This window comes from Sus scrofa, chromosome 11 (genome assembly GCF_054392235.1).
Source record: "Sus scrofa isolate SSC_HxYL_T2T_F1_AM1 chromosome 11, Sscrofa_HxYL_maternal_Yorkshire_Landrace_v2.0, whole genome shotgun sequence".
Lineage (NCBI taxonomy): Eukaryota > Metazoa > Chordata > Mammalia > Artiodactyla > Suidae > Sus > Sus scrofa.
The window spans coordinates 75721466-75748187 of NC_139393.1; the positions used below are offsets into that span (position 1 = coordinate 75721466).

The window sequence follows — 26722 nt, forward strand, 5'->3', positions numbered from 1 at the left end:
TAGGGTAAGCCCACAGATCAACAGGCATACACACACACACACACACACACACACACACACACACAGCCACAGTGCCTGGCACCCTATGCAACCTGCTGCTTCACCTCCACCTTGCAGATCTCATGCAAATGTCTTTTGCAAACAACCCCAGCCCTTGCCACACAGGCAAGGAAAATTCTGGGAGAAATTCTGGAAGAAGCGGTAGAGCTGGGCGGACACTATGCTATGAGTATATTCCAGGCAGGAAAGAGCTTCCATGTTGACCAGACACATAAGAACCACACTGTTTACAGTTTGCGTTTTGCTGATAAACAGACAAATTTGCCACAGATGTCTCTGGCTCCATGCCTTTCAAACTTCGTTTCTCTTCTACAACCCACACACTTTTGGTGCCAGGTACCCTGGGGGCATGTTCTTATTGGTATATAACCTCTGACCTTTACACCTTTATGCTGGTGAGTCAGCACAGTGGCTGGTTGAGTTCCTACAAGCCATTCCTAAACCAGGACTGCTAATAATAACTAAAGATGGAAGTAAATGCAAATCACAGAAACACAGGCTGCTAAATCTAAACTAAATATTTCCCAGCTCAACTGCTCCTTCACTGGTCTCTCAAAATACATGCAACCACTCCATCCCCACCCAACTCAAAGGACGTCAGAGAGGAACAGAGAACAGGGCAGAGAAAGGTAGTTAGAACCAATGCTAATTAAGATATCTTACTTTCGTATGATTTACAAAAGCAAATGCCCTTGTGAACACATTGGTGGGTACTTGGAAGGGGCCGGTGCAAGTTAACAGTTCTGAGGTTTAACTGGCTTTGGTAAATTTGCATTTGGTTCTTTCTATGCAAGGCCTTAATTGAATTGATTACTGCTTTTTTTTTTTTTTTTAAGGCTGCATCCATGGCCTATCGAAGTTCTTGGGCCAAGGATTGAATTCAGCTGCAGCTGCAAACTATGCCATAGCTACAGCAACACTGGATCCTTTAACCCACTGCACCAGGCCAAGAACCAAAACCAAGCGTCTAGCAACCTGAGCTGCTGTTGGATTCTTAACCCACTGCTGCACAGCAGGAATTCCTTGATTACTGTTTTCATGTTTTTTGGGGTTTTTTGCCTTTTTTTAAGGGCCACATCCAAGGCATATGGAGGTTCCCAGGCTAGGGGTCTAATCGGAGCTGTTGCCACCAGCCTACACCACAGTCACTGCCACAGCCACACCAGATCCGAGCCACGTCTGCAACCAACACCATAGCTCATGGCAACGCCGGATCCCCAACCCACTAAGCAAGGCCAGGGATCGAACCTGTAACCTCATGGTTCCTAGTCAGATTCATTTCCGCTGCACCACGACAGGAATTCCTGTTTTCAGTTTTTATTAAGAATAGTTTCAGGAGTTCCCATTGAGTGGCTCAGTGGGTTAAGAACCCAACATAGTGTCCGTGAGGATGCAGGTTTGATCCCTAGCCTTGCTCAGTGGGTTCAGGATCTGGTGTTGCTGTGGCCATGGCATAGGCTGGGAAGACCCCTAGCCTGGGAACGTCCACATGCTACAGGTAGCCACAAAAAGAAAAAAAAAAAAAAGAGTATTTTCAACATACTCAAAGTTGAGGACCACGTGAAAAACCACCCCCCCCCCACACACACACTGTGTACCCAACACCCAGCTCCACCGGTGGTCAGTGTTGGTTGATTCGTCTGGTGCCCACCATCCCCGCATGTCAGCTCGCTGTGCTCTGGAAGTGTGATGTTTCTGTGCTTATCCTTCCTTCTCAGAACTCTGCCAGGTCTTCCCTCCCCACACTGCTTGACTCAACAGGCTAATGGGACTCAGAATTTTTCAGCCTGCCAAATTTCATATTATTTTAGTGCCCTTGGAGCACTTTTATTTTTCTTTCAGGTTTGGGGGTTTGAATAATGACAGATTCAACTAGTCTCAGGAAGGGAACTCTTGATCCCTTTCTCTATTATATCTGGATATCCATCCTCCAGACATGCGCACACTAGGTAGAAAGTTACTAAAGCTTTATTTAAATGTCTACCAACATTAGAAAACAGACGATAAAACCCGTTAAGTTAGACATCTCACGAAGAAGCTCAGTAAAGCCACAGTAGCCCTGGTGAAAATGGGCACAGCCTCAATGTCTTCAAGCAGAATCTGAAAGAAAATGAATCAGTTAGGAAGTCAATCACTGCAGGCTGTATTTTACCTAAAAAGCCATAAAGTCCAGGGCATTTTTAATAAGGATAACTATTTATTTGGCAGTTCTCAGAATTATAATTAGGCTAGAGGTTATTTTCATCTTATATTTATTAAATACCTCCAGGTTACAGGCCATTGGGCCAGGTGTCAGGGACACATGGCAATGACAAGGTATATCAGGTCCCTGTTCTCAAAGAGCTCATATTCTATTCCTGTAGATGGAGTTTCTAAACCAGAGTACTAGCAGCCTTTCTACGAGTGGGACTGCCTGAGCATCCCTAGCCTTGCCTAGAAATGGCCTCCAAAGGCTACCTGATTAGGGCAGTAATTCCCTCCCATCTTGAGACCAGAGAAAAGGCACAAATAAGAGAGTAAATTCAGTGATGAGATCCTGCTGTATAGCACAGGGAACTAGCTCCAGTCACTTGTAATGGAACATGATGGAGAATAATGTGAGAAAAGGAATATATATGAGACTGGGTCACTTTGCTGTACAGGAGAAATTGACACAACACTATAAACCAACTATAATGGAAAAAATAATCTTTTTTTTGCTTTTTAGGGCCTCACCCATGGCATATGGAGGTTCCCAGGTTAGGGGTCGAATTGGAGCTGTAGCCACTGGCCTATGCCGCAGCCACAGCAGTGCAGGATCCGAGCCACATCTGTGACCTACACCATAGCTCACAACAACACCAGATCCTTAACCCAGTGATTGAGGCCAGGGATAGAACCTGCAAACTCATGGTTCCTAGTCGGATTCATTTCTGCGGCACCACAACAGGAACTCCAAAGATAAAAATCGTAAAAAAAAAAAAAAAAAAGTATGGGGGAAAAAACTGTAACTGCAATGTATACATCTAAGGATGACCTGACCCCCTTGCTGTACAGTGGGAAAATAATAATAAAAAAAAAAGTAAATTCACAAATCAATAGATAAACATGGTAATGGGGGCTGTGATGGAAATGATCAGATGGCTGTGCCAGTGAACTAGACTGGGGGATGCTATGCGTTGTCCGTGCGGGCCCTTTGAGAGGCGGCAGTAGGGTCAATGTCCAGGATGCTGAGACAGGTGTAGACATATGCTGCATTGTGGGTATAGGAAACAGCATGTGTGAAGGCCCTTAAGTGGGAGAGGGCTTATCAAACTCAAGAAATAAAAAAACCGCACAGAAAGAAGATGGGTGGCCTGTTGCAGAGACGGGCAGGGGCCAGATAGAGTAAGGACTTCAGATGAAAATGGGGTTTTACTCTAACTGCTTCTGTCCAAAGTTCATAATAACAGAAGGAAAATCAATGAATCACCAAAGTAGTAATTAGCAAAATTTTATTGTGCACATACCAAAAAGACATTTTGCAAACTGGGAGCTCAAACTGAAACATGGAACAAGGCTCAGGGATATATTGTTATAAGCAGTTTATTTAGTGAGAAGGAAGTGATTGTTTATTCTTCACAGTGATTGGTTATATTAGAATTTTCTTAAATGATAGGGAACTAGTCAGTGGTTACCTCATTTCAACCTTGGGAAATAGTTCAAGGTTTGGGTATGATTTCCAGAGGCATAAGCAAGAAATGACCTAGGTTGAGCTGTCTTGCGAAATAAGCTAAATCAGACGTTGCTTGTATGATGACATTGTTTTTTGTCTGCTCACAGAATTTTCAGGGTTGGTCTCCATTTGTTTTTTATTTTAACGCTTTTCACTGGAAATCGCCAGAGTTTTAAGAAAGGAATTGGTGTGATGATGATAATACTAATAAGTAATTAACATTGCTGAGCACAAGCTCTGGGCTAGGTGAAGTTTTAAGCTCTTTATATATATTGACTCAACATAGCCTAATAGCAACCCTGTGAGGTGAGTACTGTTTCCATTACTGTCTTATAGGAGGAAACTGAAGCATGGAGAGCTTAAGAAATTTGCTCTAAGTCGCACATCTGGAAAGCTCCGTTTTAATACCTTAGCATTCTCCTAACTGTGAAGATGGAGGGGTTGTATTTGCTGACAGACTGGCAGGAAGGACCTGGGCTGAAGAGTTGTGTTTGCTGCCCACGTCCTCAACAAGCACTTCTCTAGCCCAGAAAGCTGCCGGCAACGGCTATTCTGATCCTATTACAGGCATGTCCGTCCCTGGACGGATTAAATGTTAACCGAGGCACGCACATGGTGAGGCTCACAAAGTTTGTTAGGTAGTCTTTTAACAAAAACAACAGAAAAATCTCTAGAAAAATTGGCCAGGTCTGGCTGGGAAAATGCAAGGTCTCTCGAAAGCCGTCCTAAAAAAAACCCAGAAGAATGGGAAGGGTTGGATTCAGTCACCAAAAAAAAAAAAAAAAAAAAAAAAAGAAAAAAATGCTCGAGAAGAAGCCATCCACTTGGACTCCACTCTGCCCCGCGTTACATTCCTGGAAGGTCTGAGCGCTCGAGTTGGCAGGTGCGCAGAGCGGGAGGGCGTGGCTTGCGGGGGGCGGGGCAGGCAGCTTGGGAAACGAGGTCGAAGCGGGCCGTGCGCGGGGCGGGGCGAAGTAGGGGTATCCTGGGGCGTGGCGACGTGGGGGCGTGGCCCCGAGGGCGGGGCGAAGTGGAGACGGACTTGGCGGGGGCGGGGCGCGCGTTGAGAAGATGGCGCTGCGTCTGCTGAGGAGGGCGGCGCGTGGAGCGGCGGCAGCGGCGGCGCTGCCAAGGCTGTGAGTGCAGGTCCCTAGTCCCCTCGCCACCCGGCCGAGCTCGCCCAGGGTCGGTGCCCGGCTCAGCGTTTCGGGCTGAGCGCGGCCTTCCGCGTCCCTGGAGGGAACTCCCGCGGGCCACGAGCACCGTGCGCCTCCCGCGCGCGGGCTCGACCTCAGCCAGGGTCGCCGACGGCCCGCGAGGGTCTCTCCCACGGACTGTGCCTCCCTGGGGGCCGGCCTTTGCTTGGGCCCGGAAAATGGGTGCAAACATTGGATTTCTCAGACCCAGAAAAAAAGCTAGTCTCCCCACAAATGGAAACCATGAACGTGTGGGTGTTTTATTAAAGGGAGCCTGAAATTATCAGGCTGGCCTGATGATGCCATCTTCCCCCTAGTTGTCAGCACCGCGGTTCCCAAACTGTGTGCTCTCAGGACCCCTTTATACACTGAGAAGTTACGAGGACCCCTGAAGAGTTTTTGCTTATATTTGTTCATTTTTACAGCATGGGGAATGAAAGACAAAATTTTAAACTACTCATTTAAAAATAGCAAACCCATTTGTATTTAACACAAATGGCATCTTTAATGACAAATATATTTTCCGAAAAATGAGAAGAGTGGCATGGTTGTATATTTTTGAATATCTCTTCAGTGTAATAAAGGACAATTGGAATCTCATATCAGCTGTTTTGGAAGAAGTTTACTAAAAAATTCCAGGCTCCTGCACACATTAGTTAGAAAAGGGAAGACTTTGCAGACCCTCTAAAAGGGTCTCTGGGACCCTCAGGTGTCCTCGGATCACACTTTGAGAACCGCTGGTCGAGACTAGCTTGTTTGCCCGTGTCATGCACACACATGATTCTATTCCCTGACTACCATGTGAAGGAGCTGGGTGACCCGTCTCTAAAGATGAGGAAACCGACTCTCAGAGAAGGTACATGACTCTCAAAACAGGAGAGTTCAGAAACCAAATCCTTTGCTTCTGGTGTGGAACATCTGCTTGCTCTGTGTTTCCTGAATCAATGGTGTCCCTGCCAGGGCCTGCTCAGTCTTACGCTTCCCATTTTCCCATTTCCTAGACCTGGGCCTGGTAATAGGATCACCCCTGGGCCAGAGGAGCTCCCAAAGGGGTATACCCAGACCCTTGCAGAAGGTCCCTTTTCTGGACTGTGAAGGGGCCCGCTTTTGTGGTGTGTTCAACAGTGGGTCCAGTGGCCACACCCAGTCACCTACTTTTGAGGCTCCTGGGGCTCAGCCCACGATGCTCTTCACCTCCCTAGGCACACTGGCTAATTTTCAGTATACCCATACACCGCACCCAGCCCCTGGCAGCAGGCTTTCATGCAGGCCTGCATCCAGGTCAAGTCCTGTGGGTCCTGGTGCCTTCAGAACGCATGGGGCTGGGAAAAGTAAATAAGCTGAAGGCCAACCTAAAAGGCCCGCCTAGGGATGCCTTAATTTCTACCCCAGTTGGTTTGCACTTCAACTCCAGGCCATCGGACCTGCTTCTGGAGGCTTTTTTCTTCTGTTTTTGGTCTCAGCACCATTGCCCGTAGGCTGGTGTTGACCCTTCTTCCCAACCCTCCAACAGTTGCCCCTTTGCAGTGCTGTTGATGCTTCCCTGCCCATCCTGTCTCCAGCCGTGCATCTCTCTGTGGCCACGGCTTGATTTATGTAGATACTTTGCCCTCAACTTGGGGGAATGTAACTCCCCATGAGTATTTGTGCTATTGCCAGGGATGGCTTTTAAATTCCCTCAGCTGGCAGAACAAACAAGTATGTGTGAATAGTAACCCGTGCACATACACACATCTGTAAATGTTTCTCATATAAGCATCTGTATCTGTATTAAACTAAACATGAGTTCATACTGTCTCTAATTCCAACCCACTGCCACATGGATCATTCTAGCCTCTTCCCCTTGATTGGAAATCGTCACTCCAGCCTTGAGAAACCTGGCTCCCACCGTATGCCTTCCAGTTACTCAGTGATTCCGTTTCAGCGTACACGTGTGGCAGTACCTGTATTGTTAGACCATACATACTCCATGGGAGAAGACTTTACCATGGAGGGTCCAGTCAGTAATCAGGTGCAGTTCCTTTCCCTTTAGTCTTATAGGGTCTGGTCACCTTTTTCTCCCATCCCCTGCAGTGAGGTTGATTCATACATTTGTAATACCCTAAAACTCTCTTGTCACAGTTTGCATTCTTTCCTGGGATCCCCCTATCTCCCAAATGATTTTTTAAATTACATATATCAAGGTTCACTATAAAGTTTGAGGCTTTTGAGAAGTACGTAATATCATGTGTCTACTGTAACAGTATCATACCTCCCTAAAAATCCTCCTGTGCTTTATCTATTTATCCATTCTCTTCTCCTTCTAAACTTTCATTTTACTGTCTCTGTCATTCTGCCTTTTCCAGAATGGCATGTAATTGGGGTCATCCAGTGTCTTTTTAGGCTGAGCTCCTTAGCAGTGTGCATTAGGTTTCCTCCGTGTCTTTTCATGGTTTGTTAACTCATTTCCTTTTAGTGCTGAGTAATATTTCATTGTATAGATGTACCACAGTTTATTTATCCATTAACCTATTAAGGGGTATTTTGGTTGTTCTAGTTTTGATTATGAATAAAGCTGCTATAAACATATGTGTAGGTTTTGTATGGACATACGTTTTCAAATCAGTTGGGTAAGTACCTACGAGTGTGAATAAATGGGAATACAATATTTTGCTTTATAACAAACTGTCTTCCAAAGTGGCTGTACCATTTTGCACTTCCATCAGTGCTTCAGAGTTCCTGTTGCTTTGTGTCCTTGCCAGCATTTAGTATTGTTAGTTAAAAATTTTAAAGCTCTCGTAATAGATGTGTAGTGTATAGTGGTATATGTTGTATCTTAAGGTGTAAATTTGTTTTAACTTGAAATTACCTGAAGTCAGAGGATGGGGAGCACCTTGTCATGTTTTGTTTGTTTGTTTTTGCCATCTGGGTATCATCTTTGGTGAGGTGCCTATTCAGATCTTCTGCCTTTTTCTTATTTGGGTTGTTTCTTTATTGTTCAATTTTAAATATTATTTGCATATTTTAGATATAACCCCTTTATCAGATATATGTCTCACAGATATTTTCTTCCCGCCTGGGACTTGTCTTTTCATTCTCTTAACAGCATTTTTCACACAGCAGAAGTTTTTGATTAAAGCCTTCTGAAATTTTTGATAAGCCTTCTGAAGACAAGCTTATCAATTTTTTTTCTTTCATAGATCATGCTTTTGGTTAAATATTTAAAAACTTATTGCCAAATCCTAGGTCACATAGATTTTCTCCTGTATTCTTTTAGAAATTTTGTAGTATTGTGTTTTATACTTTGGTCTAGGATCCTTCGTGAGTTAATTTTTATGACGAGTGTAAGGTCTGTCTAATTGATTTTTTTTTTTTTTTGCATATTGATCTAGTTTTTCTAGCCCAATTATTGGGGGGAAAAAAACCTGCCCTTTTTCCATTAAATTGCTTTTATTCCTTGGTCAAAGATCAGTTGACTATATTGCTGCTGAAAAGCAGCCTCTGCTCCCCAGTCCCAATTGAAACACTGAGAGAGTTTTGGGTGAAGTAGAAAAGGGTGATTTATTGCTTTGCCAGGCAAAGGAGGGCACAGCAGGCCTGTGCCTTAAAAACTGTGTCCTCCCTTGGGGAAAAACCGAGGGACGTTTTATAGTCTTATGGGAGAAAAAGAAGGCTATATAAGAATCAGGGTTGGGACAGGCACACATTCTTTTTTCTTCTGGAGAATTCTGGTCATCAGAGCTGGCGTTGGGAGATTTTGGTGTAGTCCGGTGGTCTTCTAGGATATGACATCCTGACCTTTCCTAGAACGGATATACTTGCTAAAGCGTATGTTTTTCAGAGATTATGAAAAATTAGGAAAGTATCAGAAAAGCCTCAGGTGCTTAGTGTAATTTTTAACTCACAAGCAGCTGTGTTCAGGGTGCAGTCAAGCGAGGAAAAGGTGCAGGGAGAGCTCTAAGTTATTTGTTCCTAAACGGCATAAGGGGTGTAATTTTTCTATTTGAGGTGCATAAGATGTCTGCATCAAATTCCACACTATCAATTCATTCCTTCCATCTCAATGGAAAAAGGGAAATGGGTAATTGTGCTGGTCTGGCTGCTTCCTGCTGAATGGGGGGGCGACGAAGGGGGCTTCTCATGGAAGGAATGAACACTGTGTGCCATTCAGATGGGGCCGAAAGATGGTTTTTGTGGTCTTTTTACGTAAATATGGAATACGATATAGAAATAATTTTATCAGAGCATAGGTACTTATTCCTATGAGAAGGACTGAGACAATAAATTTAATTATAACTGAAAAAACTGAATGAATGCCCTGAGGAATCCAGGCCATTGTATTGGAAAACCAACTTGAAACGTCATTCATCACTTCAGAGGCAAAAGCATCTGCACCGTTTACTTTTTGTATCTGGGTTTTTGTATCATCAAGTAAAGTGGAGATATTTCCTGATTCATCTGGTATGAAAGTACAGCACTTTGAATGGGTGATGGTGAGAAGCAGTGAGAGTATTTTAATGTCATCCGATTTTGTAAAACTGCCGTTCTCATTGGGGCGACCTCACTGTTTAATAAGACAGTGCTTCTCTGGCTGTCATTTAAGGCTCGTTGAATAAATTTCACCAGGGCTTCTATATGGAGAGATAAGCTTTCAAGACCTACACTAGGATTAAATAATCATACCCTTTGAAAACTGATGGTGTCCATCTAGTATGGAGATAAGGGAGATAAGCAGTTTTGGTAAATTGCAGTGATTTCCCTTGAGCCCAAGGGAAGCCTAGAGTGCATCTGCCAGTCCATCCTTGGGGAAGCATGGCTATGCCTGGTTCCACAGGTCCATTGGGTACCATTAGGAGCCTCTGGTAGATTATGGGTCTCTGTATCCAGTCCGTGGCAAACCAATCACTACCTTTTTTTTTTTTTTTTAATAGCTTATTTAAATCACTACTTTTTAATGTAACCAGATTATGACCTTATTCTAGGGGTGTCCATCCTAGGAACTGGTGGAGTTTGTCTGATGATAGAAAGTGTGGTTCCTTTGTTCCCAGCATAGAGATGCCTTGTAACTTAATCTCTCACATTCTGGAGTCAGCCAGAAAAGGCCATCCTTCAGGACGTGGTGAATCCCTCCAAGATGTGGTGGGGTCTTGTGTAATTTCAGGTCCTTTCTTATCTAATCTCTGGGCAGACATTCTATTAGATTGTATGGCGGCATTGAGGGAAAAGAGGAAGTTGTGACCTTGTTCTTGTAGAGTATCATTGATAGGCCACTTAGAGGGCTGAAAATTAGTGACGTCAGTGCTGAGTCCCTGTGATTCCGGTCTTACTTCAGAAATAAACTTGGCCAAATGCACCCAATCAGATCCATGCAGGGGGGATACCCACTGTGGTAGCCCAAATGACCCAGAAATAGGGAGTTTCCACATATCCAGCAGTCAGAATAATTAAAAGAGTCAGCACAGGAATAGGCCCAGTGTAGGAAAGTATATTTAAGAGAGTTTAGGGGCGAGGTTGGGAGCATGAGAGACATAAAAGACTAGCTTAAGGTGCTCCGTCCTTTCGTCGGAACAGATGCTTGATGTCCTCCGGCAGCTGAGACGTCCACTCCTCGTGGCTCCTTTTGTCTTTCTGAGGGTGATCTGGATGTGCAGCAAGGGGAGCCCCCTTTCTCCTGGGGTGGTGTACCCATGATTTTACTCCCTGGAGCTTCAGGGCAGTGTGAGCAGTGAGAAGGACGTCCTAAGGCCCTTTCCATGGTTCTTCCACTTGTTCTTCAGCTCCTGGTTCTTTCCAGACCTTGAGTAACACTTTGTCTCTGGCTCAAAAGGGGTATAATGGAGTTTCTGGGTGAGGAGGGGACCTGGAAGACCTAAACTCATGACTTGTGGTTAGTAATTGACTGAAGTGTTGAATGTATTGTTTAACTTTTAATTCCTGGGCTAAGGCAGAAGTTTTATTTCCCTCAGTGGAGGCGAGGGATGGTCTTCCCTGTAAAACCTCAGAAGGGCTCAGCCCAGACTTGCTTCTGGGGGCTGCCCGTAAATGGAGGAGAGCAGTAGGCAGCACCGTGTCCCATTTGAGATGGATTTCTTGGCAGAGCTTGGCAAGAACCTTCTCTAAGGAATGGGCCATCTTTTCTGTCTTTCCTGTGGATTGGGGTCTCCAGGCAGAGTGCAGTTTCCCTTTAATGCCAAGGGCTTTACTTGCAGCGTGAGTAACAGCTACCGTGAAGGCTGATCCAGTGTCACTTTGAGTGGAGGCAGGACGCCCATACCTTGTTATTATTTCTTTAAGGAGGGCCTTGGTTTCCTCTCGTGAATTTTTTTTGCTTTCTTTTCTTTTTTCTGTTTTTTTTTTTCTCTCCTTTTTTTTTTTTCCCCTGGGCTGCACCCATAGCACATGGAAGTTGCCAGGCTAGGAGTCAAATTAGAGCTACAGCTACTGGCCTACACCACAGCCACAGCAACGCCAGTTCTGAGCCGCATCTGTGATCTATACCACAGCTCACGGCAACGCCGGTTCCCCAACCCACTGAGCGAGTCCAAGGATCAAACCTGTATTCTCATGGATACTAGTCGGATTCATTTCCCCTATGCTGTAACGGGAACTCCTTGTCTTGTGCTTTTTCTGTCCTCATGGGGAATGCCTCAGTTCTTTGTGAAAAAGTGTCAACAAATACTAATAGGTATTTTATGCAACCAGTAGTTTGCAGCATTTGTGTAAAACCTACTTGCCAGTCAGCACAGGGGTGTTACCTGGTATTTTGAGTCCCTTCCAGTAGCCCCTGTTTTCTCATCTTAGGGTTATTCTTTAAGCAGATATAACAGCTTCAAGTCGCTCTCTGGATAGTTTGTTGTAAGTTGAGTCCGCAGAGATAAGGTCTGAGGAGGTCCATAGGGCATCTCTGCTATAACATGTGCTATCCTGTGTTTTACTCTCGACCATACCAGGCAGCAGACAGTAAAATTAGCCCATCATTTTCTATTGATGGCTGGGGTTGTAGGTATCAAAACCCCAATCTTTTGCCCTCTGATCATCTTCAGGAGTGTAACGGGGTTTTATGTTGGGATAAGGCTACCTGGGCAGCAAGACCCCAACAAAAGCCTTGCTTAAAGCTGCCTGTTCGGCTGATTTATCTGCCATCTGGTTGCCCCGAGCCACAAATGAGGTCAGTTTCTGATGTCCTGAACGATGTATGATGGCAGTGGGCTCTGGCTCAGAGCAGCCCTGAGAAGTGCCAAGATCTCCGGGGCATGTTTAATGTCTTTGTTATTTGAGGTTGATAATCCTCTTTCTTTCCACATTGGCCGGTGTGCATGCACCACCATGAAGGCATATTTAGAGTCAGTAGAGTTGTTTGCCTCTTTCTTTCTTGACACAGTACCAGTGCTCGGGTCAGAACAGTTAACCCTGCCTTTTGAGCAGATGTGTCAGGGGGTGGGGTGGTGGCCTCGCTTACCTTTTGTTCCGTGGTTGTGGCATATCCAGCTCCTCTCTGTCCATTGCTCATGAGGCTGCTCCCGTTGGTGGACAAATCCTGACTGGCCTTTTCTAGTGGCCTGTCTCACAGACTGAGTCGGCTGGAACGACCATTTCTAATACCTAAGGCAATCATGACTGGTTTGTCCTCCCCCAGAAGGAGTAGGCATCAGAGTGGCAGGATTTAGGGAGGTGACTGTCTGAATGGCGACGTTCAGATTGTCAAGGAGAATGGCTTGGTATTTTCCCATCCTGCCTGCGATGACCCAGTAACCCCCTTTTTGGTTCCAGAAGCACCAAAACTTGATGTGGTGCATATACTTGTGGTGGGTTGGCCCCGGGTGAATTTTTCTACTTCCTTGAGCAGATTGCATGTGGCTGCCCCTGCTCGTAGGCTAGGAGGCATCTAGGCTGCCATGTTGTCTAATTGCTTTCATACATAAGCCACTGGTCTAGGGATTTCTCCAGGCATCTGACTCAGCCCTCCTAAGGCCATTCCCTGTCTTTCATGAGTACACAGTTGGAATTCTTTCTGTAAGTCTGGTAATCCTGACGCTGGTGCAGTCATAAGTTTGTTTTATGGTATCATAAGCTGTTAGACATCCGCCTGTCCATACCAGAGTTTCAGATTCTTTGCTTTCAGAGCTTCCTATAAAGGTTTGGTGATAAGCCCAGAATTGGGAATCCAAATACAACAGAATCCAGCCATGCCCAAGAATCCGAGGAGTTGTCTGTGCTTCTTTGGGATGCTAAGGCCACAAATGACTTGTTTTCTATTAGCCATTAGGCTCTTGGTCCCTTTTGAAGTTTGAATCCCAGGTAAGTCACTTGTTGTTTACATATTTGGGCTTTTCTGTCTGGAGCTTTAGAACTGCACCATGCCAGGTGATTTAAGACTGTGATGGTGTTGGGCAAGCAGTGTTTGGCATCAGGGCTGGTGATCAGAGTATTGCAAAACAATACCCTGATCAGGGTGGAGCCCTAGCAGATCCTTGGCTAGTATTTCACTGAAAAACTGTGGGCATTTTTAAGTCCCTGAGATAATTCTGTCCAGTAGTATTGGCTGGAGGCCTTGGTTTCCACATCTCGCCATTCAAAGGCAAACAATAATTGAGATTTCTTTTTTTAATGGAATACAAAAGAAGGCATCTTTTAAGTCAAGAACTGTGAAATGACTGTAATTTCCTGGGATGGTGGTGAGCAGCGTGAATGGATTTGGGACTGTGAATGGATTTCTTCCAGTTTCTCGTTAATGGCTGTAAATCCTGTACACCTCCATATTCATTTGTGGGGGGGGTTTATTGGCAGGATGGTTGTGTTGTAGGGACTGGCATGGTCCAATTAGGCTGCACTTAAGAAAGGTTTCTACTGTTAGCTGAATTCCTTGAAAGGCTTCTTCCCTAAGAGGGTATTGTTTTTTGTTAGGGTGAGGTGCTCCTGCCCAGGCAGCCGTGCTTACTTTTCCTTCTCTTTCCTTGGGTATTGGTTCTGGTTCCAGTGCCTGTTCCGTTTTAGGAGTTAATGCTTTTTTGGAGTCTCAAGGCATTTTCTGGAGGCACTTCTAAGCATAAAAGCTGTTTCTCTAGTGAAAAAGATATCTGGGCATTTAGTTTGCCCTCTCTCCCCAGAGGAGACTTAGATAATCTAGCATAGAAAAAGCTTTATTTTTAAAAAATTTTTTTCCTGCAACTTGACATTCCAGGGGTTGGAGTAAGGGGCACTGTTGAGTCTATCCAGATACCCCTATTGCTGATGGGGTTAATTTACTTATTGATGTCAGTTTGCAGTTGAGAACTGAATAGGTTGCACCCTGTCTATTAGAAAGTCTTTTTATTGGAGTTTCCGTTGTGGCACAGTGGAATTGGCAGTGGTGTCTCTGCAGCACTGGGAGGCAGGTTTGATCCCTGGCCCAGCACAGTGGGTTAAGGATCCTGTCAAGCTGTGGCTGGGATCTGATCCCTAGCCTGGGAACTCCATACGCCTCGGAGAGGCCAAAAAAGAAAACAAACAAACAAGCAAAAAAGTCTATTAATTGGTTCCCCACTGCTAGTTGAACCTGGAGCTCCTATGGGGCGTTGACCATTGGAGCTACCAATACAGCAAGAAGCCCTAGGCCCCCCAGTCATGGTCTCTGGATTCTCCTCAGAATTTTCTTTCCTCAGAGCCATAGCTTCTGCAGTGGTGTCTTTCTACTTTTTCCTTAGTTTGGGGCAGTTCTTTTTCCAAAGCCCTTCTTCCTCTCAGTATGCACATTGTGCCTTTTCTGGTTTCCGTCCTTCTCTTTTCCTTTGTTGATTGAGTGACTGATTGCTTTTTAGGGCCACCCCTGCGGCATATGGAAGTTCCCAGGCTAGGGGTTGAATCAGAGCTGTAGCTGCTGGCCTGCACCGCAGCCACAGCAACACTGGATCCTTAACCCACTGGTGAGGCCAGGGATCAAACCTTTGTCTTCATGGATGCTAGTCAGATTCGTTTCCTCTTAGCGTTGACGGAAACTCCGACTTTATCTTTTTTTCCTCTTTGGGGAATCATCCTTCTAGCAGGAGCCTCATTGAGAACTTAGGTTTTGTCCCTTGCTCTTCTCTGGCATTGTTTGCCTTAAAGGCAGTTGCCCCTAGAAGTCCTGGACTCATTGCTTTTGCCCATCTATTCACTTTAGCTTTGTCCGGATGTCTGGAGTGCTGACTGATTAAAGTCATGTTTATCATTTTCATGTTCTCTGGGGTTTCTGGATCTATGTCTGTATATTTTCTATAGGCCTGGTGGATAGGTTCCAAAAAGGCTGATGGGTTCTGGCTTAGCTCTTGCCTAATATCTTGTATTTTGTTTAAACTTTTTAGTTTAGGAAATCCTTTTCTTAGTCCAGCTAACACACACTGATGGTAATGACTTAGCATAAGGGCCCCTTGACCGCTCTCAGGATCCCAGTTAGGTTCAGTCTGAGGAAGTGCATCGTTAAGAAGTGGCGCTTGATGTAGATCAGCGTCGCAGAGGCTTTGAACCTCTTCTCAGATTTTTGTACCCACCAGCTGGCGCTCATCATTTGCAAGCATCATATTTAATCCTGATTGGACATCTGCCCATGTAGGCGGCGTAGGTTGAGAAGATGGAATCAAGTAAGTCATCCCGACAGGAGGGATTTTGACTTTTCCAATTCATTAGGCCCAAAGGGCAGAGCTCTGTAAGTCCAATAATACTCTGCCCGTCTCCCTTCTCCATTTGTCCCAACTGGCGATTGATGTAAAGGGAACTGTCCTGTTGCCGCTTTGCTTTCTCCCATCCTGGGGTGTCCCTGGCCAAATAAGTGCCCTGGTGCGTCTTTGATGGGGAGATCATTCTTTCCTCCAACTCATCGTCTGGGAGTGTGTGAGGAGCTTCTGCATCTCTTCCCTGAGAGGGAGAATAGCCAGATGAGGGCTCGCTTTTCTCCAGCAGAGGAGGGGCTGAGGGTCCCTGGAAATTAGGACTAAAGGGATTCATAACCCTTAAAGCAACTAAGTCATCTTCTTACCCTTTTTCTGGGGTTTTGGAATCCTCAGTTATCTTAACTGGCTTTTTTCCTCTTTCTTCTTCTTGTACCATCAAACCTGTTACCTGGTTCTTTGCTTTCCTTATTATGCCATTGCATAAATGCCTGGACCTATAGTATTTCTCCCATTTTTCCATTCTGGTTACAAAACAACTCTAATTGGGGAGTTCCCGTCATGGTGCAACAGAAACAAATCTGACTAGGAACCATGAGGTTGCGGGTTGAGTCCCTGGCCTTGCTCAGCGGGTTAAGGATCTGGTGTTGCCGTGAGCCTGTGGTGTAGGTTGCAGATGCGGCTCAGGTCCTGCGTTGCTGTGGCTGTGGTGTAGGCTAGCTCTGATTAGACCCTTAGCCTGGAAACCTCCATATGCTGCGGTTGTGGCCCTAAAAAGACCAAAAAAAAAAAAAAAAAAAAGACAAAACAACTTTAATTGCAAGATGGTATAATAGTTTAGACTACCGTATAGAGGCCACCTTTCCCCACAATCAAGAACATACATAGGCCATACCATATCACCATAAAATGTCATCATTTTCTTAGTCATTGGTTCACAACTGTAGGTTGACAAGTCTTTAGGATCTTCCCTAGGGGACTGACTATCTGTTGAAATTGTAGAGGAAATGTCTCCCATATTGCCTTAGTTTTACCCTAAGAGTGTGATACTGAAACCACGACTGAGAGCTCTTGTCAGCCAAACGGAAGTCATGGAAAGAATCGAAACGGACTGACGTCCTAGTCCTGCTAAACTTGTGACCTGAGTCTGAAAGGCGCCTTTCCAAACAGCCTTGCAGGTGAGAGCCTGGAACCCTCAAATGGACCAGATCCTAGGGGCCTCGGAGTGCCCTCCGGGGGACTTACCAAAATGCTGATAGGATGGTTGCCACAGTCCCAAAGCTGCTTTTCTCCTTCCCAGAACAGCTTCTCCAAGTGGGACGTGCGGGTGGGCAGGAGCAGAAGGAAGGAATGAATTTCCCCAAGGCTAAGAGAGCCTTGGCAGCTGCTGGGGCAGTCCTTGTCTTCTGACCGCTGTTTCCACCCCAGAGTTCCGACGTCTGAGGTGGCTGGCCAGGTGTGCTTGGGGCATGGCCCTGCCACAGGGCAGACCTCAGCCATCTGGCCTGTGGAGGAGTCCTCCAACCCTCTGCTCACCTGAAGGGAAACTGGTGTGGAGAGATACCTCAGGGCTTCCCACCTGACTGAGGGCCCTGCGGGCTGCCTGCCCAAGGACAGATCCCGGATGAGCCCCCAAAATTTGTTGCAGGAACGCGGCCTCTGTCTACTGGTGCCAAGTATAAATGCAGAGACAGAGTTGGGAGAAAGGAGAAAGGAGTTGCTTCTGTTGCTTTGCCAGGCACAGGCGGCCACAGCAGGCTAATGCCTTAAAGATTCTGCCCTCCCTTGAGAAGAATTGCCAGGAGTTTTAGAGTCTAAAAGGAGAAAAAGAGGGTTTCAGATAAGAATCCGGGGTGGGCAAACATGCTTCCTTTCTTTCCGGAATCTTAGTCATTGAAGCTGGTGTCGGGGACTCAGTGTGATCCTGGCGGTGGCCTTCTGGGTTACGGCCTCTTGACTTTTCCTAGAATGACAGTACTTGTGAAAAGGACATATTGATCAGAGATTAGGACAAACGAGCAAAGTTCCTGAAAAACATCAGGTGTTTAGCACAGTTTAACTCACAAGCAGGTGTGCTCAGGGTGCACGATCTTACCTCACAGGTAATTGTGTTTAGGGTGCAATCGAAAGAGGGAGAGGTGTTCCTATCATGGCTCAGCGGAAACAAATCTAACCAGTGTCCATGAGGACACAGGTTTGATCCCTGGGCCCGCTCAGTGGGTTAAGGATCTGGCGTGGCTGTGGCTGTGGTGTAGGCCATTGGCTACAGCTCCAATTCAATCCCCTAGCTTTGGAACCTCCATATGCCACTGGTGTGTGCCTAAAACAAAACAAAAAAAAAAAAGAGAGAGAGAGAGAGAAACACAAGGACTCTAAGCTTTTCAGTTTTCAGCTATTCATTTCCAAAAGGAGCATGAGGAATATAATATTTTCTTTTAGCTGATAAGGTTTCTACATCTTTATGTCTATCCCTGGAGGGAGAACCAGGACCCTGCCCCAAGGCTGCACTATTGTTTCTTGACTGTTCCTCCCTAGTCTTTGCCTCCCCTCCCTTCCCTGATCAGCAGCCATCTGAACCTGCCCCTTGGATCTCAGGAAAGGTCATGGAGGCTGAATGAGGCTCATTTCCTAAAAACAAGAAATTGGGGACACGGAAAGGCTTTTGTGCCCAGGGAGGTCCACAGGGCCGTGCTTGATTTCGATATTTGTGTGCGTCTGTTTCCGGACTCTCGGTTCCGTTACATTGATCTATGTGTCTGTGCTTTCACCACTATCTTGCTGTCTTTATTGCTGTAGCTATATATTTGAAGTAGCTATATATTTGAAGTCAGGTAGTGTCAGTCCTTCACCTTCGGTCTTCCTTCATGTTGTGTTGGCTCTTCTGAGTCTTTTGCCTTTCCGTATAAACTTTAGAATCAATTTGTTGAGATCCACAAAATAGCTTGCTAAGATTTGATTGGAATTGCTTTGAATCTGTAGGTTAAGAAGGAGAGAACTGACATTTTATCATACCGATGGTTTACAACCATATTTCAGTTTATGATTATTCAGCTTTATGATGGTGCAGAAGTGATAAGCATTCCACTAAAACCATACCTCACATTTTGAATTTTGATCTTTTCCCAGGCTAGCAATATGGGGTATAGTACTCTCTTATGATGCTAGGCAGAGGTGACAAGCTGCAGCTTTCACTCAGCCACACAATCACGAGGATAAACAACTAATACACTTGCTATCATTCTGTATCTATACAACCAGTTTGTTTTTCATTTTCAGTACAGTATTCAGTAATTTACATGAGATAATCAACACTCTATTATAAAATAGGCTTTGTGGAGTTCCCTGGTGGCTCATTGGGTGAAGGAGCCTGTGTGTCACTGCCGTGGTGCAGGTTTGATCCCTGGCCTGGAAACCTCCACATGCTGTGGCATGGCCAAAAACAAACAAAAATAAAATAGGCCTTGTGTTAGATGATTTTGCCCAATTGTAGGCTAATGTGTGTTCTGAGCATGCTTAACTTAGGCTAAGCCCTGATGTTCAGTAGGTTAGGTGTATTAAATGCGGTTTGACTTATAATATTTTCAACACGCAGCGGGTAACAGGACATAACCGTGTTGTAAGTCGTGGCAGATCTGTATTGAGTCTTCCAGTACAGGAACATGGAATATCTCTCCACTCGTTTAAATCTTCTTGAGTTCTTTCATCAGAGTTTAATAGTTCTCTGCATATAGGTCTTGTACGTCTTGTTAGATTTATACCTAAGCATTTAATTCTTTGGTTACTGTTGTAAATGGTATTGTGTTTTAAATTTTAAATTCCAATTGTTCATTGCTGGTATATGGGAAAGCAGTTGACTTCCACATTGACTGTGTATTATGAAACCTTGCCATAATCATTTATTAGTTCCATTGTTCTCAGTTCTTTGGGATTTTATACATAGACGGTAATGTCATTCACAAACAACGTGTTATTTCTTCCTTCCCTATATATTCCTTTTATTTCTTTTTCTTGTCTTGTTGCATAGTTTGTGGTTTTAGTAGGATGTTAAATAGGAGTGGTGAGAGGGCACATCCTTGCCTTGTTCCCAATCATAGGGAAAGCAACCAGTGTTCCACCATTAAGTCTGATGTTAGCTGTAGGTGTTTTGTAGATGTTTGTAATTCCCCATTTGGTGAGTTTTTCTTTTTAACATGAATCAGTATTTTGCCAAGCATTTTTTCTGTAATCAGTTGATATTATCAGGTGGTTTTTCTTTTTTAGCCTATTGACGTGGCAGATTACATTAATGATTTTTAAACCAGTCTTATATACCTGGAGTAAATCCCACTTGGTCATAGCATATAATTCTTTTTATACATTTTTGGATTTTATTTGCTGACTTTTTTTGAGGGTTTTGCATCCATGTTCATGAGAGATATTGGTCTGTAGTTTTCCCTTTTTTTGGGGGGGGTGGGGCACACCCTTGGCATGTGGAAGTTCCCAGGCTAGGGATTGAACCTGCACCACATCAGCAACCCAAGCCACTGCAGTGATGCCAGATACTTAACCTGCTGCTCCACATGAGAACTCCTGTAGTTTTCTTTTTTTGTAATGCATTTATTTGGTATTGGTTTCTATATGCCTCATGTCTTTTTAGCCCTCTATTTCTTTTCTTTTCTTTTTTTTTGTCGTTTTGCCTTTTCCAGGGCTGCTTCCTGCAACATATGGAGGTTCCCAGGCTAGGGGTCTAATCGGAGCTGTAGCCACTGGCCTATGCCAGAGCCACAGCATCGTGGGATCTGAGCCTCGTCCGTGACCTTCACCATAGCTCACGGCAATGCCAGATCCTTAACCCACTGAACAAGGCCAGGGATCGAACCCACAAGCTCATGGTTCCTAGTCGGATTCGTTAACCACTGAGCCATGATGGGAACTCTAGCCCTTTATTTCCTAAGATAATATTTTCTAGGTTTTTTTTTTTTCTTTTTAGAGCCACACCTGTGGCATGTGGAAGTTCACAGACTAGGGGTCAAAGTGGAGCTGCAGTTGCCAGCCGCAGCCATAGGCAACGCCAGATCCAAGCCGAATCTGTGATCTACACCACACCTCACAGCAATGCTGGATCCTTAACCCATTGAGTGGGCCCATGGACTGAACCTGCATCCTCACGGATACTAGTCAGGTTGGTTTCTGCTGAGCCACAATGGGAACTCCTGTACTTTTTTTCTTTAATAATTTTTCGCTATATATGTATTTTTTTAATGGTTGCTCCAGGGCTTACCATATAAATCTTTTAAAAATTTGTGGTAAAAAAATATGTAACATAAACTTTACTATCTTAACTATTTTAAGTGTACAATTTAGTGGCATTATCACATTCACAGTGTTGTGCAGCCGTCATTACTGTCTCCAAAATTTTTTAATCACTCCGAACAGAAATTCTGTTCCCATTAAGCAATAACTCCTTTCCCCCCAGCACCTCCTATTCTCTAAACTACTTCCAGTATCTGTAAATTTGCCTATTTTAGGTGTTTCATATAAGTAGAATATTTGTCCTTTTGTTTGTGGCTTGTTTCACTTAGCATAATATTTTTAAGAATCTTCCGTATGGAAGCATATATTAGAACTTCATTCCTTTCTCTGGCTGGATAATATTTCATTGTATGTATATTGCCAGATACATCTTAACTTACCAGAATCTACTTTTGATTTATACTAACTTAATTCCAGAAGATAAATTCCCTTTTCTTCTTTTTTGTGGTATTATTGTTATATATATTATATTTATAAATATTAAAAATTCAGTAGTACCTGGTTATACTTATAACATAATTTTATGTCTTTTAAAGAAGCTTGGAGAAGGAAATGCAAGTACAAATGCACACTTATTTTATAGCATTGTGATAATAACCTTTTTATTTACTGTTCCTGTGGATTTGAGTTACCATCTGGTGCCATTTCTTTTTTAATTTTTAATTTTATTTATTTTAATTTTTTTTGTCTTTTGTCTTTTTAGGGCCGCACCCATGGCATATGGAGGTTCCCAGGCTAGGGGTCGAATTGGAGCTGTAGCCGCCAGCCTACACCACAGCTCACGGCAACGCCAGATCCTCAACCCACTGAGCAAGGCCAGGGATTGAACCTGCAACCTCATGGTTCCTAGTCGAATTCGTTTCCACTGCGCCACAACAGAAACTCCCTGGTGCCATTTCTTTAGCTTAGAATATCTTTGCTCCTACCCATGTCCTTTGTGTTGTTATTGGCAAATATATTTCACTTCTATATGTTACAGGCTTAATAATAATACAATTATATAATATTCTTTTATATAATTGCTTTTTAAATTAGGTAAGAGAAGAAAGGAACAGAAGTGTGATTTACACCATGTTTTATAATTACACAGTTATCTTTACAATTGCTCTTTGTATATGTATGTGAATTTGAATTATTGTCTGGGATTACTTTCAGCCAGAAGAATTTCCGTTAATATTTCTTATAAGGTGGGTTTGTTATCAACTGCCCTTCACATGTGCATAGCCTTTTAGGTTTCCAGGAATATGTCAGAGCTTTTCAAAGCCCCCTACAGATGTCTCATTCTCCAGCTTTTATATTTAAGCTTTTTTGTTAGCCTGTTGTTTGCCCCAACTGTTAGCCACCATCTCAGGTGGCTGTGATGTTAAATAATTGCTTCTGATGGTTTTTGACACATGCCCTTGGGGAAAATGCTATTACTACTGTTCAGTTCTGGGTCAGTCAGCCTTGAGAGTGAGGCCTTCCAGGGAACCACCAGACAGGTCAAACAGTGACAGTTCTCTGGAAATGGGGCTTTGAAAGAGCTCCAGTCCTGCCCTGCCTTCTCCAGTATCTGCCAGGCTGCTAGTTTTCACTGTGGTTGTGGCTATTGTTTTTCAAGGCTCCCACCAAACTGTGGAGAGGGGTATTGACCTGAAAGAAATAGACTGCCAAATATTTCTCTAGCAAAGATGATTTTTTTTCAAAATCAGCAAAGAATTGCAATTCAGGGTCTGCAACCATGGCTATACATGTGCAAGTTCTCCTTCCTGTTGGGGTACGCTGTGGTGCCTGGGCACGAAAACTCCCTATTCTGGTCTTCCAGCTCTATTTAATTGAGGTTTCTGTTTAATTGGTTTTTTTACATTTTCCACCTTTTGATCTAAATTTGTCTCCAAAAGCATTGCTGATCAAGAGTCAAGTTTTTGTCCCTCAGTGTCAGGAAGGACCTTGCTTGGGCACAGTGTTTCATGTCAGAGGGGAAGGACACAGGCTGGAGATCTGTTAAGATCACATTTGAGTAAGAAGAGGGGTAGGAGGGGGAACCCTCAGGCTTTTTATTGAGTCTGTATGTTAATAAGGTCATAAACATTGGAGATCATTTGAAGTGTTAGGTCATTGTCAAAGCTTTGACAATAAGCTTCCAGTAGGCGTGGTCCAGATTTCTGGGGAAAGCTATCTTGTCAGATGTCATCTGCTTCAATTCTGGGAAATCTTTACTTTCAGGTCACCAGATAAGTGCAGTTTCAGTCAGGGTTTGGCACTTTCTTTAGGTGTATTACATGAATCCAGGAGTCTGTTCCTCGGAATTTGGTGGCAGAAGGGTTGGTTAATGGTACTTAATGGGGCCTTCCCAATGAGATCGAAGAGAATTCTTCTGGAGCTGTCTTTTTCAACAGATGAAATCTCCAGGTTGCAACATGGGAGCTTCAAGTCTTCATCTCCCAAGGGCGCACTGTGAAAAGATGCTCTACCAAAACATGGCTACTTTTTTTTTTTTTTTTTTTTTTTTGTCTTTTGTCTTTTTTGTTGTTGTTGTTGTTGTTATTGTTGCTATTTCTTGGGCCGCTCCCGCGGCATATGGAGGTTCCCAGGCTAGGGGTTGAATCGGAGCTGTAGCCACCGGCCTACGCCAGAGCCACAGCAACGCGGGATCCGAGCCGCATCTGCAACCTACACCACAGCTCACGGCAACGCCGGATCATTAACCCACTGAGCAAGGGCAGGGATCGAACCCGCAACCTCATGGTTCCTAGTCGGATTCGTTAACCACTGCGCCACGACGGGAACTCCCTACTTTTTTTTTAATAATTTTTATTTTCCATTATAATTGATTTACAGTGGTCTGTCAACTTTCTGCTGCACAGCAAGGTGACTCAGTCACACATACATGTATACATTCTTTTTTCTCACATTGTCATGCTCCATCATAAGTGACCAGACATATTTCCCAGTGCTATGCAGCAGGATCCCATTGCTTATCCATTCCAAAGGCTGTAGTTTGCATCTATTAACCCCAAATTCCCAGTCTCTCCTACTCCCTTCCCCTTCCTCTCCCTCCCTCTTGGCAACCACAAGTCTGTTCTCCATGTCCATGATTTTCTTTTCTGTGGAAAGGTTCATTTGTGCCCTGTATTAGATTCCAGATAGAAGTGAAATCATATGGTATTTGTCTTTCTCTTTCGGACTTACTTCACTTAGTATGAGAGTCTCTAATTCCATCCACCAAAACATGGTTACTTTTAATAGCACCAGTTAGGCCTTCGTAATATTGGAGTATGTCTCCTTTTATCAATTGTCAGAAGAAAAAAGAGCCAAGTGCATTGGTCATCCTATGACTATTTCAAATTATGAGTTTCTGAGTCCCAAAACAGGTGGATCTTATATTTAGAAGGACCAATGGCAATGCTTTTGGCCAAAGTATTTGGAGGGCCTCTACAAAAATTGACAGAATTCATAAAGACCCCTCAAAACTTCTTCTCAGAAAGCTGGTTAGAAGGCCAAAAGTGCCTAAAGTGCTTACATTTGTAATAATCTTTTCTAGTGTGTTTGCTTTTTGTAATAATAGCAGAGAGGGTTTTCATTTTGTTTGGGAGCCTTCATTTGCTAGAGTTGTAGATGAAGAATTTTGGTGATCTTCCTTGGAGGTGATTCATCTACAGTACGAGAGAGCTGATTTGCCAGATTAACAGAATCCAGAGTGCACATAGTTTCCCATTCCATCCTGGTCCTTTTTACATAAAGGGCAAGATCCCAGTTCAGCCCACAAATAAACATGGAGTTAAAAGCTACCTGGGTGGAATCACCATCTGAAAGAAGACCAGAATTTTCTTTAAAAACAGGAATTCCGTGGTAGCCTAGTGGTTAAGGATCTGGCATTCTCCCTGCTATGGCTCAGTTACTGCTGTGGCATGGGTTTGATCCCTGGCCAGGATCTTCTGTAGGCTGCAGGTGTGACCAAAACAAACAAACAAACAAACACCCCTTCAGAATAATGATATGTGTACCTTATCACTTGAATTAGTATGAAAAGTTCAGTGTGAGGTGTTAGGTATTTTAAATGTTTGTTGTCAGCATTAGAAATTAACTTTTGTTGCCCACATGCATGGTGAGAAGCTAAACGGGATACTGTAAACAAAAATGCTGTTGTGGGTTGTGAGGCAGAAAGTAACTTTAAGTGGTCCGGGGACATGGGGCGACCACCTCAACTTGCACAGGACTGTCCTAGTTTTAGCACTGAAGGTTCCACATTCCAGGAAGGCCCTCTGTTCCAGGCAAACCAGGATGGTAATTGACCCTGGAGATAGAGAAGTAAAGGGTGAAGGATGGACTCAATATGGTCTAAGATGGTAGAGCAGAGGTTCAAGAATTGGAGCTGGAGCTTTCTATTCAGACTCCTGAAAGAATGGGATGCGACAGATTATTCAGAATGCCTTAATGGAGCAAAAGGGCTTCTTCTAGGATTAGGGCTGAAAAGGAGGGGGAGAGGGAGGAGACTGAGGAAGTAGGAAATACCAGAAAGGGTTATATAGACCAGGAGTAGCCTGGGGACAGGGGACCTGCCTGTGGGTTGGACAGAGGAGTTGGTGGGAAATGAGGTAAAATGAGCCCAAACTAATGGGCAACAGCTGAGCTGGTGAGCAATAACTGAATGTGGTCACTAGGCCTGAACTGGAAGGTGCAAAGGCTTGTGGGTGGTGCCTCCTGGAGAAAATGTAGCTGTAGAGAGATCCCCAGCAAGATGCCGTTTGCCAGCAAGGCCGTTCCGAGCCTACTGAATAGCATGAGCTTTGCTGTGGGTCCGTTCCTGCTCTGCAGGGTTTCTACTCCCACGCTACCGTGATCCTGGTGTAGAGTTTGCTGTGGACTAGAACCATCTGTGTGGGTGCAGACCTGGAGGAGGAAGGACATTGAGTAGCTCGAGGAAGAGGCCAGGGTTGGGAGGAAGGCTGGGACCTGAAGATGAATTCGTGACTCAAAAACCTTCCCCTCTACCCCTGGGCCCCCTGGATCGAGAAGGGAGTTGAGGACAATTTCATCGCATGTGCTTTGCTCTGCTCTACTCTACTCTGAATAACTGTAGCCGCCAAAGTCTCTCTCCTTTCAGGAGACTCTCCTGAATGTCCCAGTTTTGCAGAGTGTTTGAGGGCGTTAAGTACCTCATTCTTCTAGAAATGCCCCATAGTAGTGCATTGAGGATGGAGTATTCTCTGAAATTGCATTCGAGGCTTAGAAGGGGAGTGCATAGGCTTGCTTGTGGTCGAGGCTGGTGGGAAGCCATTGTACATGGCCAGCGAGGTAGCTTTCGGAGTGGCTGATACCACTCTGCATCAGCCCTTTGCTCAAGTGGTTATTTTCTCCAGTGATGGCTTTGCAACAGCCAAGGTCTGATTGATGTAATTTCTGAAAACAGCCTTTGGTCACAGTTTCCTTAACTAAATGTTGCAGTGGCCACTCCGTAGGAGCTGCCATTTTATGCGAGACTCCCTGTGGGGATGTCCACTGGTGCATGGGGCGAAGATTTTAGGAGGCCAGGGAGGAGAAAACTAGGCCCCTTAGGGAGCAGTTATTGGTGGGTTTGATGAATATTCGTAAGATTGGAGGAGTTGTTGATTGTGAAAACAATGCATTTTCTTTCCTCTGAATGTAGCTGGGCTGTGTTCTGTGGTTACATGTTTCTTGTTTATTCCTCTGTGCATTACTGATGATCTTGACAGGTTAGGTCTAGAACTTTCTTAGTCAATAAGGAAAATATCAAGGAAATGGTACTTTTGTTTTCATATAGTGTACTTGGATATGAATTTAAATCTGTTATAATTATACAGACTTTATTTCATGTTGTTACTTGAATATTTTATAGCTTATCAATTAAATAACTCGCTTGAATTATGCAGACAGTA

At 44.3% G+C, this 26722-nt stretch overlaps 1 protein-coding gene across 13 annotated transcripts in view; it reads left to right on the plus strand.

The window, feature by feature from the left end:
- CLYBL (citramalyl-CoA lyase) overlaps positions 1-26722 on the plus strand; it is a 283442-nt gene that overhangs the window by 19560 nt on the left and 237160 nt on the right. For 12 of the 13 annotated variants that reach the window (XR_014819830.1, XR_014819827.1, XR_014819828.1 and 9 more), the window contains exon 1: positions 4810-4890. The exons of the other annotated variant lie outside the window; for it this stretch is intronic. Coding sequence is in view for 8 of the 12 variants with exons in the window: in XM_084982220.1 (XP_084838346.1) it covers positions 4826-4890 (65 nt within the window). In the remaining 4 variants the exon portion in view is untranslated. Of the gene's footprint in view, positions 1-4809; positions 4891-26722 lie in introns of those variants that run through there. 13 annotated transcript variants of the gene reach the window in all.